The following is a 13,497-nucleotide window of genomic DNA, read 5'->3' as shown; positions in this document are numbered from 1 at the left end:
GCAACAGCCAGCGCGACAAAGCGACCTGGTTACAGGAGCGATTTGGAATTCAGCCTTGGGGGGACAGCGGTTTCATCTCTTTGTCACACTGTCATTTTTCTAAATCCAAAACCGCTGCACTCTTCCTTACTACTTGCTTTCAACGAATCTGCCTTTTCACTTAAACCTTTTTCCAAGGAAGCTTTATGGAAGGTTGAAAAAGGAAATCAGTAAAGTAAAAAGAAAACAATGTTATGAATAAAATCACAGACACTGTCTGTGACATCATGACTTCTAATAAATACGTGTTCGGTCTTTGCACCCTCTCCCGCACGGGGCTCCGAAAACCCTCGCCTTCCCTAAGTGAAAAGAGCAACGAAGGCGTCTCCATTCCTCAGAACCGGCCCCCTTTGGCCACACCGGAGTTTATGGTAAGAAAGCCATTTCTGGAAAGCCCCTAAGGATGGGCCGGTTGGCAGGCGACCCGACCATGTGATCAGAGGGCTTGAACTTTCAGGCCTGCTGCTGACCTCCAGGGAGGGGAGCGGAGCAGAAGGTCAATGAGTCCCCAGGGGCAAAGGATTTCATCAGTCACACCTGCACCGAGGCAAGGACGCCTCCATTCAAACCCAAGGCACAGGGTTTGGAGAGCTCTGGTTTCAGGGTGCCGAGCACTCCCTTGGGGTGCTGGGAGGGTGGCACCCCCGGGGAGGGCATGAAGCATCACAGCCCCCCTCATTGCACCTCTTCCCTCTGGCTGTTCCTGACTTACATCCTTAATGATAAACCCATAACCTAGTAAGGAAACTGCTCTCCGGAGCTCTGGGAGCCGCGCTAGCCAATGACTCAAACCTGGGGCGGGGGGGTGGGGGGTGGGCGGGGGGCGGGTTCTGGCAACTTCTGCTTTATAGCTGATGACGCTGGGACGTGCGACTGGTGTCTGAGATGGGGGTGCTTGGGGGATCCCATGCTAACTCCAGGCAAGCAGTGTCCCACCCAGCGGTGTCCCGCGGCTGGGAGACAACTCCCCACACATCTGGGCACAGAAATGTTCAGTGTGGGTCTCGAGAAGAGGCAAAAAACAGTTCTCCTCGCTGCTGTCACCCCCGGAGCTCTAAGCTCGAGGGCCAAAGCGCGATCCTGCCCACGTCAGCAAGGCCGTGGGACCGAAAGGCAACTGTCTGCATCTCCACGTGCGGCCCTGTGCAAACGGCCCCTCCCTGTCCCATCGCTTCCCGCGACAAGATCACGGGCCTGGAGGGAAATATTAATTGGGTGCCGGCTGTAGCTCTGACCACCTTTCATGCCGCCGAGCCTCAGATGAGCTACCCGTGGAACGGGGCCTTCTACTCTGGTCCCTGGGAGGGTCCATCAAGAAAGGAGAACAAGAAACAGACCCGAAAGAACCTCGTGAACCCCCACGCGCTGTGGACACACAAGGGGTTAAGGGAGAGCCGAAGTCCATGCCACCAGTAAGGCACCACCCACGCAACTCGACCCAAAATGCTGCAAGGAAGCTCGCACCTCTCGCCTGGCTCCCTCCTGCCCCGGGGCCCGCAGACAGGGCCCCGCCAGGGACCCACGGAAGGGCTCTGGAAGGCTGAGAGAAGGATCCTGAGTAGGGTCACTTACACTGGCTGAATTTTGGTGAACTCCGGGATTTCGTCTTTTTTCTTTCTGAAGAGGAACCAGTAGGTCAGGAGGCCCACAATGAGGGAAAACAGAATCATGTCTGTCATGCTGAGGAAAGACACTTCTTCGGCCACGGTCTCCGACACGGTGGCGCTGGCGTCCATGCTGGAGTCCCCCATGTTGACAGGAAACTGCAGGGAGAAAGGACAGGGTCAGTGGGGAGAAGCAGGGTCTGCCTGAGGCCTGTTGGGGAGCACCCTTGAGCCCCAGAAGCTTCAGCTTGGGTCTGTAGGTCCCAAGGGGGGGCAGCACCAGGGTCAGGAGCTGCTGGCCCCACACATGGTCACTGGCCCCTCCGAGACACAGCTACAGCCTCGGACCGAAACTCAAGTAGCAAACAGCCCTGCGGTGTCCACGGGGGTCCTACCGCTGGAGCGGGGACTGGGCCCCTGCAAACACAGAGAATGGAAGCCACAGTTCCCAGTACCACCGAGCACCCTCCAGCCCCACAAGGGCTTGGAAGGGTTGGTTCCACACGAGAGCGGGGGCCACTCGGAGGCAATCTTTCCTCCAGCTATGCGACAGGCCTGGGCTGCCCCAAACCCTGTCCCTTTTCAAGGCCTTCAGGACTGGCCCTTGGATGGCTCCTGGGAAATCCCTTCTAAGCTGGGAATATGCCACCTGGTGAGTGTCTCTGTACACCTGAGACCTTGGGCCACGTGGATGATTTACTCCAACCCTGTCATTCGGGATGAACGCCGAGGGCTCTGAATCCCATCGCATGGATGTGACCTCTGGGGTGCTGGAGCCTGAGCAGATAAGGTTAGAGACGCGGTGCTCCATGCCTCCGAGGCTGACTCCCAGCACAAGGCCTGCACACCAAGGCACCCGCGAACTCCCGTGGTGAGTAACACTTTATACGTGTGGCCAGGCATGGTTGCTGGGAGCGCTGAGCCCCTATGACTCCAGTGGCCAGGGACAGCGGGAAGCTCATGCCTGGTTTCTCCTGGACTCAGCCCTGAGGAGCCTCTCCCTTTGCTGGGTTCGGTCTGTATCCTGCCATAATACACAGTAACGGGGGTAAAAGAGCTTTTCTGAGTTCAGGGAGTCCTGGGGAAGCACTGAGGACCCCCTGAACCCCAACCTTGTTCGTTCCCTTGAAAGATGCCCAGCCAGGGCATCCACTGTTGACACCTGGCCGGGAAGCAGATCTGAGCCCGCGCAGGTCGGCGAGGAGTACCCTAAGCCCAGCAGTGCACTTCTGCACTGGGCGCGGCCGGCCTCATCCCCGGGGTGCACGTCGCTCCATTTTGCAATCCCCGCGGTTACCAAACAGGCTGTCTCCCCCACAGCCACGGCTCCCAGGCTCAGTGGGGAAAGCCTCAGTCCTAGCTCAGCAGCTCAGGCCTGGGAGATGGCCTCACGTCTCACTTGTGCTCACTGTCCCTGCCTCTGGGAGCCACCAGGGCTGGCCCCCCACAGCTGCCCTGGCATCCGCGGGCCCTGGGCACCAGCTCTGCCCTCCTAGGGCCCGTGGGGCATCGGCCCGCTTGGAGCAGACCCTCAAGCTCGGCTCTCTGCTTTCTCATTTGCCCAAGGTGCTTTTCAAACAGTTGAGTCCCCGTGATCATCTCAGCACACCCTCTTTGCCCCCTGATGCTACAGGACAAATTTACCTCTAGAGCCCGCTGTCGATAATCAAGGATGAGTGCACGCAGGTCGAATATCTAGCCCGTGTTTGTTTGGCACACCTTCCTGTCCAGCCCTGCCAGGGTCGTCTGGCACACCCACAAGCCTTCTGTGTGTCAAGCTCTCACAGAACCAGGGAGGGAGAGGACCCGGCCCACAGAGTCATGCCACGCAGACCCTCGGGGCCCGGCCGACACAGGAGAGCGCCCGCTGCCATCGGTCACGTAGCAGCAGTCGGCCAATGTCCGCTCCCTGTCCGATTACCCTTCTCCCTCCGGCTCCGGTCACCTAGCCCCCTTACTTTACTGAGGGGAGACTTGTGGCCATGAAGCGAAATGATCAATGACCATTTCCTGATACATATGTGAGCTGCCCGCCCCACCCAGAAAAGCTGGTCCTCGGGGGTCCCTGCAGGGATGGTGTGCTGGAAGGCTGGGGATCCACACAGTCCCACACGTCCCATACTTGGTTCCAGCCACCCAGGCCACTGCCATAGACTTCTAAGGGGCCAGCTCCGAAGAGTAGCTGGAGAGCGCTTTTTAGAAAGTAAGCCAGATCATGTCCCTAAGCAGACCCTCAGATGGCTTCGTGTCCTACTTAGCACCAAATCTAAAGGCCTTAGCCGGCCTCTAGGCTCCACAGGGTCTGGCTCCTCACCTTCCCTCACTTCTCCCCAGTCACATCAGCCTCCCTGCTACCCTTCAAGCCTCCAGGTCTGCTCCTGCCCCAGGGCCTTTGCACATGTTAATGCTGGGGCCTAGACTCTGTTCCTTCAGTTATCTGTAGGGTTCTCTCCCCCACTTCATTCAGGTCTCGGCTCGTGTGTCACCACCTCAGAGGGATTCTTCCTCAGTATAGTGTCTCGTCCTCCCTCCCCGAGCCCACTCACAGCACAGATCACTACCTGGCACTGCGTCACGCGTCCTTCCCGCTGGCCATCTCCCCGACTGCAGGGTCGCCCTGCAAGAGCAGGGACCCCACTGTTCACAGCCTGACATGATGAACACCTAATGTCAACTCCTTGAAAAAACTACCATGTGATTCCAGAGGGGGTGGCTTGGCAACGGCCGGCACACACATTACCCAGTGGTTTTATAACCCGCAAAGCACAACACAGGGGCATCATTACCACAGCGTGTGAGGCTACGTTCACTCTCCTTCAATCTGGCTGTGTCGCCGATACCCTCGCTTACCGCTTCCTTCAGCGTCCGGGCCACTCTCCTCAAGCTCAGAGTAAGGCCCCCACGCAGTCTCGCCCCTTGTGCAAACGCCCAGGTGCTGCCCGCTGGGACGCCGACTCCCTGCAGCGAGCCGGGGCAGGGCTCCGGCCCTAAGGTCCCACCAGAACAGCTGACAGTGCCAGCACTCGGGGGGGTCTCAGGAGCACTGAGAAGGTGCTCCTGAAAATCCGATCCCGGTACTTCCCGTACTAGGACAGGAGCAGCGTGCCTAGGGCTGAAGCTGGGAAGAAGCTGTTAAACCACGACTCTCTTACCAAGGGACTGTTTCCACATTGCAGCTCCCATAGACGCCCCCCCCATCTCCCCAGCCTGAGCCTCTGCACTCCTGCCCCAGTGCCTTTACATGTGCCTGAGCTGCTTTTCCTCTCGTTGCTTCCTGCTTTGGACCAGAGGTCTGATGACCTCAGCTCGACCGTCACTCCCATCGGTCCTACTTTCCTGGCACAGAGCTTAGCACAGCATCTGATGCTTGGTAACTCCCCACGGAGCTTCCCACGGAAGGAGTCAGTGAACATGCTAGCACACACGGAATGTAAAACTGGCATGAACTGATAACCCAAAACAAGCAGACTGAAGAGAAATCTGGGGGCCCCCTGCACCTGGGGCTGGTGATGTGCCCATGTGGTAATCCATGAAGACAGACAGGGCCGAACTTTCTTAGTGCATGGAGCCCCGTGACATCATGCCATCACAGCAAAATGTCTCTGGCATCCCCAGGCCCATGGGAATACCTAAGAGATCCATTTACGGAGCAGTCAGGTCCGAACAACCACTGAAAACCCAGCTTGGCAGAGACACGAGTGATCCAGAGGAAGGCATCACGATCGCACATTAAACCCGGAAGCAATGAGAGCTGGTATAAACCTCACGCCGAGTTTGACAGATGGCACTTTGGCCGCGCTGATAAATTAGGAACCTCCGGGAGTCTGTCCCGAGGCATCCCTGCCTGGTCTGGTATAAAATCACTCTCCTCTGCTGTCTGAACTATTCTGATGAGAACATTCTGTATGTCCTGCCAGCCAAGAGTGTCCTCCATGTTGAATGTGGCAGGGTGACCGCAAGAGGGTCTACCAGAGACACTCCAAGGAGACTTCGGGAGCCCCTGTGCACCCTTTTTGCCCTAAGAGGGTCTTTAATCTGTGGCCGTTTCTTCTTTCCACATTTAGTGAAAAGGAGGAACACTGAACAGTGCAGAGCTCTTGGGGACCGAACGCAACATGTGTCAGCAACAGAAAGCAAAACAAAACCAACGATGAAACGTATGTGATTAAACACAGCAATTTCTTAACTACAGCAGGCCCTGCCGCCCCAGCTGGCTGGGACTCACAGGCGAACCCCTTACAGGCAGCAGGCTTTCACGGTCTCATCTGGAAAATTAGTCACGGGAAAAGGGCGCAGATCCAAAAACCAGCCAGTGAGGTCCTGCTAACCCCCAAGAGACCAGAGCATAACTGACCTTTTATTACAAATTAGGTCTACACGTAGAGCTTTCATTTTTATTATAAAAGACATTATACATACAGGAAAGGACATACATAAATAGGCAGACATATAAGAGAGATACCACTTCTCCTGAAGTTCAACAGCTGATGCCACAGGCCAAGGGCAACCCATCCTGGCGCTTCTGAAAAGGGAAACAAGGCAGAAGGGCCCTTTCTCCGTCTGACGGTCTACAACACTGCAGGGTAAGATGATCCTCTAGGAAGTACTTGTGACTTTGCCTTTACTGTGTCCAATTTCTTTTTCTTTCTTTCTTTTTTTTTTTTTAAGATTTTATTTGACAGAGAGAGTAAGCAAAAGCAGGCAGACGGACAGGGAGAAGCAGGCTCCCCACTGAGCAGGGAGCCCAATGCGCGGCTAGATCTCAGGACCCTGGGATCATGACCTGAGCAGAAGGCAGACGCTTAACCAACTGAGCCACCCAGGGGCTCCCTGTACACAATTTCTGACCAGTAAACAAGACCGATCAAACAACCCGGCCCCAACACAGGAGTGAGCTGGTTGCCAGAAACAGAGACAAGGAGGGAAGAAGCCTGAGCAAGTGATTTGGGTGACCTCTGCAGTATGCAAGTCACCCAGTGGTAAACAGTCACGGGCACTTCGTGGCGTCCACTCCCAGGTGCAGTGGGGACGACATCCACTCACGTTCACGAACCTCTGCCAATGATTAGTGGTTTCAAGATGAGGGAAAACCCTCGAGGGAGCCACGCCTGCTTGCACATGATAGCTTATCCTCCAGCGACAGGGCCCTAGCCAAGACAGCCACTAAAGAGCAGTGCTCGAGAGAGCCATGGACCAGATCCCTCTCTAGCTAGCATGCCCACAAAGTTTATCCTCCAAACCGAGATAGAGCCGGTATGGGTATCACTGGAGTTATGACTTTTAGAGTTCATTTGGCTTCCTGAATCTGTAGGTTTGAGGACTTACAGCCATTGTTTCTTCTATAAGTGCCTTTTCAGCCCACCCTCTTTCTCATTTCCCAGGACCACAATGACATAAATGTGTTTTGTGACTGGTCCCCCAAGTCCCTGAGGCTCAGTTCACTTTTTTTTTTTCATTCTGTCTAGCTTCTCACTGTTGCTCTCCATTGACTGGGTAATTCTGTGATTCTATCTTCAGGTCCTCTGACTTCATCATTCTATGATGAAGCCATCCACAGAATTCTTAATTTTCACTGTGGCATTTTTCAGTTCTAAGATGTCTGTTTGGCTCTTCTTTACATCTTGATGCTGGTGTGTGCTGATTGTTTTTTTCTCATTCAAGTTGAAATTCTCCTAGTTTTTAGTATGGTGAGTGATTTGTGATTGTATTCTAGACATTCTAGGAATAGTGTTGTTACAGCTTGAATCTTATTTACATGCTCTCTTTTATCAGACAGCCATCACACGGGGGTATGGAGGGTGCCAATTCATTGTCATCATTCACAGGCATGTCCCAGCAGGTACGATGCCTTGGGGAAAAATTGGGCTCTGAGGAAGGGGAAGACAAGATGGTCAGAAACAGTCAAAGAGGGGCACCCAGGGACTAACATCTGAGTCATGGAAAATGACCTGGGTCCACCAGCCAGATAAGGAAGATAAGAGGAGTCAGGGGAAGCCCATGCAAAGGCCTGAACTATAGAAGAGCAGAGGTGATAGAATCTGGTGTGACAAGTGTGGTATGATGGGATGCATTTGTATGTGCAGGTACAAGGGTGTTCAGCAAGAGATGAGCCTCCTGAAATACACCGAGACCAGTGTGCAAAGGGCCCAGAGCCCTCTACATGTCTGGGGTTTTGGGTCCTGGGCAGCCAGGGACAACTGGGCAGGGATGTGGGCATGATTACAACTATGTCATAGGTGGGAACCCGGGCAAAACTGCCTCCATGTACCACGGCAGTACAATCACGAGGCCATGAGCAAGGCAACCTAGCCCAGGACACGCCAGGCCAATGTTCCACAGAAGACAATAACCGATGACCTCTCCCCTACATAACAGGGCCTATGGGTGTGATCCGGAGACACATGACTGGCACTGTGTGTGATGCAATGATGTAAAAGAGGAAAGAAGCCAGAACACTGGATGTGTGAAAGCATGACTTGGCAAGAAGCAGGCAGGACAGCCAGCATCACTCAGCACAATTTGAGCTGACCAAGCCTCACAGGAGCAGACCCCTGGAAGCGCAGCTGGCACGGAGAGCCGCGTGGGCTGGTTTCTACCATCCCCTCTGGGGCTGCGACGCCCTGGCCTGAGCTCCAACTGGGGTAGACCCACAGCTCCCCTATACCCTTGGCAAATTCTCCTGGGCTTTTTGCGGGCAGACTTAGTAACACTATTAAAAGTTAGCACAGGGGCGCCTGGGTGGCTCAGTGGTTTAAAGCCTTTGCCTTCAGCTCGGGTCATGATCTCAGGGTCCTGGGATCGAGCCCCGCATTGGGCTCTCTGCTCGGCAGTGAGCCTGCTTCCTCCTCTCTCCCTCTCTGCCTGCCTCTCTGCCTACTTGTGATCTCTGCCTGTCAAATAAATAAATAAAATCTTAAAAAAAAAAGGTTAGCACAGGGCAACCTATGGGCACAGCATACTTCATAGGAGTTCCGTGAGATAACAGAAAATACATATATTGGTCTCTGATCCTAGTTGCTGGGACAGAGATCCTAAACCTCCTGTAATTTCTTAAGTGATAAGAGCACTAGGGGCATCTTTTATTCTAATGTGGCTCTGGGTGGGCTCCTGGATAGGAAATGGTCACCCGAAAGACCAAGCCACAATTAGCTTGGAACTTTCAGCCCTGCCTGTCCCCTTCTCTAGGGAGGGCAGAGGGGTTGGAAGTGGAGTTAATGACTGATCGTGCGTACCGAGGAGGCCTCTACAAAGACCCTGACAGTTCAGGGTGCACAGAGCATCCAGGTTGGTGAATGCATCCACATACCGGGAGGGCGACGCACCCCAGCTCCACGGGGTCAGAAGCTCCGGGGCCCAGGCCCTCTCCCAGACCTCAGCCTGTGCATTTCTTCATCTGCTTGTTCATTATCCTTTACTGTGTCCTTTAACAAGCCAGTAAATGTAAGTGTTTCCCTGAGTTGTGTGAGCTGCTCTAGCAAGTTAACTGAACCCAAGGAGAGTGTGTGGGGAAGCCCCATTTGCTGCTGATTGGTCAGAAGCACAGGTGAGCACCCGGACTTTGTGGCTGAACTGTAGGGAGCAGCCCCGTGGGACAGAGCCCTTAATCTGACACCAGCTCCGGGCAGTGTCAGAAGTGACTTAAACGGTAGGGTACGGTACCCAGTCCGTGCCACAGAACTACTTGTTGTGCAGAACCCCCACCCCCACATCTGGGGTCGGGAATGCTGTGCGCGGCCGCAGTGTCACAGGAAATGAGACACTGGAGAAAGAACTGGGCGTTTCTAACACGAGTTCACACCAGTTCGTCCTCCTGACTACCTCTTCGCCTCAAATTAATTTCGACTACGGATGAGGAAAAGCGAAACCCGGGAAGCTGGAGGACTTGCCTGGGTTTGCGCGAGTTCTGGGTGGAACAGTTCTGAACTCTGCTGGGCCTCTAGAGCGTGAGGAAGCCTAAGGAGCGACAGGCTCATGAGCCCCCGACGGGCAATCAGAGCCCCCCACCACGGCTATATTCACGCAGCAAGCCTCGGCAAGGACGATGACACTCCCCCATGTTTTACAGAAATGGGAATGGGATGGGCCAACGCCAGGCTGGCCTCCCCAGACGCTGAGGGCTCACGTAGACAGTTCCAGAAGGGCTCTATACTTCACACCAAGATAAACTGGAACACAATCAGAAAGAGTCCCCAAAACCCGCCACGTGGGAAACAGCACAGAACTGGAGAGGTTTACCCTAAAGACAAGAAGATTCAGAGGCAACAGGCCAGTCCCTTCTCTGGGGAGTCATTAAACAGGACGGAGAAGGGCCCTGAGGGCAGAAGTCAGCCCTCGTCAGAGAGGACAAAGATTAACTAACACACCGTCTGAGAGCTTTGTTACAAAGGTGACTAAAGACAGAATGAGCCAGCGGCTGTGAGGCAGGGCCCCCAGCCCAGATGTGTCAACAGAAGGCTGGGTAACTTAGGGACAGAGAGGGCACCTGCCACCCCAGGAGCCAGTGACGCAGACCTGACTGAGGTTGGTGACATCGCTGGGGGGGGGGAGGCAAACCCCAAGTCTCTGACCTGAGTTAATAAATAATGATCCCTGAGTCTCTTTCACTGAACCCTTTGAAACACACACACACAGAGTTCTAGTTCACGATCAACAAGGGCCACAGAAAGCAGAGGCAGACAACAACACAGTGATGGGGATCCCATGGCGGAGCCCTGGGACTCAGGAAAGAGGAAGAGAAACAGGGAGGCCCAGAACAGAGCTCTGAAAAATGCAGGAAGGGGGACTACTGACTCTCCGCATTAAAAAAAAAAACACAGTTCCAAGAACAGTGTGTGCTTCTCACAGAGCGGGGCTTTCAGCTTTATTTTATTTTTTTAAGATTTTATTTAGGGGCTTTCAGCTTTAATGAGGAGCCTCCTGGGGGGGTGGGAAGTGAGGCTCCCGCCCCCCCACCCCAGGCACACCAGCACCTCCTCTGCACTGTGCCCGTTCCCACCCACCTCAGTTTGCACAGACAAAAGATGCTGCGCCCGGATGGTCCTTTCCCTGCCCCTCTGGCGGTGAGGGGGAAGCCTGGGAATCTGTAAACTGTGACAGAGAGGAAGGAATCCCACACCCCCCCGCCGTGGGCTGCAGCAAGCATCTGTGCCCAGGAATTTTAGCCTTTGCCTGACAGCCTCCAGCCACAGAGAGGCCTCGCCACCTCCCATCCTAGCCTCCCCGTGCTCAAATGCTATTTGTTAAAGGGTAAAAGCCACGGAGTTGTTTTCCTTCTGGATTTTTCATTTCTTCCGTACATAAATACATCACACGTACACATATACGTACGTTCATACAAAAAAGATAAAAGGTACAGTTGACCCTTGAATAATATGGGGGTCAGGGCCAACCAATGCCCCGTAGTCAGAAATACATGTATCACCTTTGATTCCCCCCAAAATCTTACTACCACAAGCCTACCGCTGACTGGAAGCCTTACCAATAAGAGAAATAATCAATGAACACACTTTGTATGTTATACGAATTCTATACTGAATCTTACAGTCACATAAACTATAAAAAGGAAAACATCATTAAGAAAACCATAAGGAGGGGCACCTGAGTGGCTCAGTGGGTTAAGCCTCTGCCTTCAGCTCAGGTCATGATCTCAGGGTCTTGGGATCGAGCCCCACATCAGGCTCTCCACTCAGTAGGGAGCCTGCTTCCTTCTCTCTCTCTGCCTGCCTCTCGGCCTACTTGTGATCTCTCTCTCTATCAAATAAATAAAATCTTAAAAAAAAATCATAAGGAAAGGACGCCTGGGTGGCTTAATCACTTAAACATCCAACTCTTGATTTCAGCTCAGGTCATGATCTCAGGGTCATGAGATCGAGCCCTGTGTTGGGCTTTGCACTGAGCATGGAACCTGCTTAAGACTCTCTCTTTCTTAAAAAAGGGGGCTGGGGAGCACCTGGGTGGCTCAGTCAGTTAAGCATCTGCCTTTGGCTCAGGTCATGATCCTGGAGTCCCCAGATCGAGCCCCAGGTCGGGCTCCCTGCTCAGCGGGAAGCCTGCTTCTCCCTCCTCCACTCCCCCTGCTTATGTTCCCTCTCTGGCTGTCTGTCTGTCAAATAAATAAAAACTTAAATAAATAAGTAAATCATAAGGAAGAGGGACTGTATTTACAGTACCACGTGGGTACATACTGACAACAATCCGCGTAGAAGTGGACCTGTGCAGTTCAAACCCAACTTGTTCCAGGGTCAGCCGTATTCTGTTTTGTGAAACATTCTTCCGTGTTGCTGGGGGGCCCCTTATAATGATATCCTCTTTGGCTGCCACCGATCTGTTGTACCGTTGTTTACTTAATTCCCTGTTCTTCGTTCATTCAAGTAGGTTTGATCACTTAAAATATACATGGGCACGAGGGAGAAAAGACGACGAAAACCCTTCCCACGCTGAGGAAGTTCACAGGCTGATCAAGGAAACAGAACACTGTGGACCAATGTGAGCAATGCTGCAAAAAATCTACATTTACCGAGTGCCATGAGGACAGAGGGGAAGAAGTTCCTGTCCCAGGGGAGAGGAGGAGCGCACCAGTGCTCTAGGGGCTGTTCCCAATTTCCCCCTTTGCTGGGGACCCGCAGCATGGGGGCCCACAACAAGCAGACGCCGGGCCGGGCCCTTGTGAGGCACCCCTTTGCGGGTCAGCCGACCCAGAAGTTACTGTGACCTCCTCCTAGCCACTGAGGTCAGAGCTCCGACTGGCTTATGTGGTGGGTCCAAGGCCACATGGCTGGCAGGTGCTGGAGCCTGAATTAAAAATGTGGGTCTGGTTTTCTGAGGTCCACCCTGATGTCTGTTCTACATAGAAAAGCATCTTGAAACAAAGCTTTTCTCTTAAAAAAAAAAAAATCCTTGAATTCTTAAGGAGATAATGAATTTTTATAACTCTTGATACAAAACATTGCTCTCAAATAGGACCAACCTCTAGGCAGACGGATGAGCGAAGAAAGAAAAAATGGCGTAAATTGCCAATACATGGAACAAAAGTGCAATAACCATTAGAGTCTGCCCAGATTACAAATGTAACATGGGAAATTATGACCAACTTGGCGCCAACATTTGATAACTTCGATAACGTGGATAAATTTTTTGATAGACATAAACCACCAGAGCTCACCCAAGAGAAACAGCCCTGTAAGAGAAGGCAGATTAGTAGCTAAAACCTTCACCAGAAGCGAACTCCAGGAGCAGACAGCTTCACGGACACAGTGTACCAAACATCTGAGGAAGACATGACACCAGTTCCATACACATTCTTCCAGAAAAGAGAACGGGAGGCCGCCCCGCTTGTTTTATGAGGCCTGTATCACCCTGATACCAAAACCAGACAAAGAAAAAAGGCGATGGGCCAATACGCCCGTGGGGCAAGGGTCAATGAGTGGGGGACACGAGCACGCCGGACGACGTGTAGTATCTCGCTCTGGGGGGGGACGGCTGCAGAGAGCCTGTTCGCGTACGAATTTCCCAAACCGCACACTGTACTGTATGTAAGTTACACCGTAGTGTACGGGCGCGTCCACAATCGCGCGTGTGCTCTGCCCCCGTGACGCAAGAGTATGGACGCACACGCTTAAAACGGTATGTGTGAGGATCGTTGCAGAAACGGTATCTCGGGGAGGAGATTTCAATTTTCTTCTCGCCTTTTTAAAAATGTATTATTTGCTTGGTTTTCAAATTATGAGCGTGCGCTATTTACTTCATCAGAAGACCATCTTAGGGGTGCCTGGGTGGCTCAGTCAATAAAATTCTCAGGGGAAACAAGTGTCCAGCCCTCAGGGTGCAGCGATTCTCTTCACCTGGGCTGTGCTTC

The 13,497-nt window shown here is 53.2% G+C and overlaps 1 protein-coding gene across 1 annotated transcript in view; it reads right to left on the bottom strand.

The window, feature by feature from the left end:
- POR (cytochrome p450 oxidoreductase) overlaps positions 1-13,497 on the bottom strand; it is a 58,535-nt gene that overhangs the window by 24,124 nt on the left and 20,914 nt on the right. Inside the window, exon 2 of the mRNA XM_080829705.1 lies at positions 1,612-1,802. Within this exon, the coding sequence (XP_080685831.1) occupies positions 1,612-1,790 (179 nt within the window). The 5' untranslated portion in view covers positions 1,791-1,802. The remainder of the gene's footprint in view (positions 1-1,611; positions 1,803-13,497) is intronic.

Source organism: Martes martes (genome assembly GCF_963455335.1).
Source record: "Martes martes genome assembly, chromosome: 18".
NCBI lineage: Eukaryota > Metazoa > Chordata > Mammalia > Carnivora > Mustelidae > Martes > Martes martes.
The sequence above is the reverse complement of the archived record's forward strand: the minus strand, read 5'-3'. Positions and strand labels throughout refer to the sequence as shown.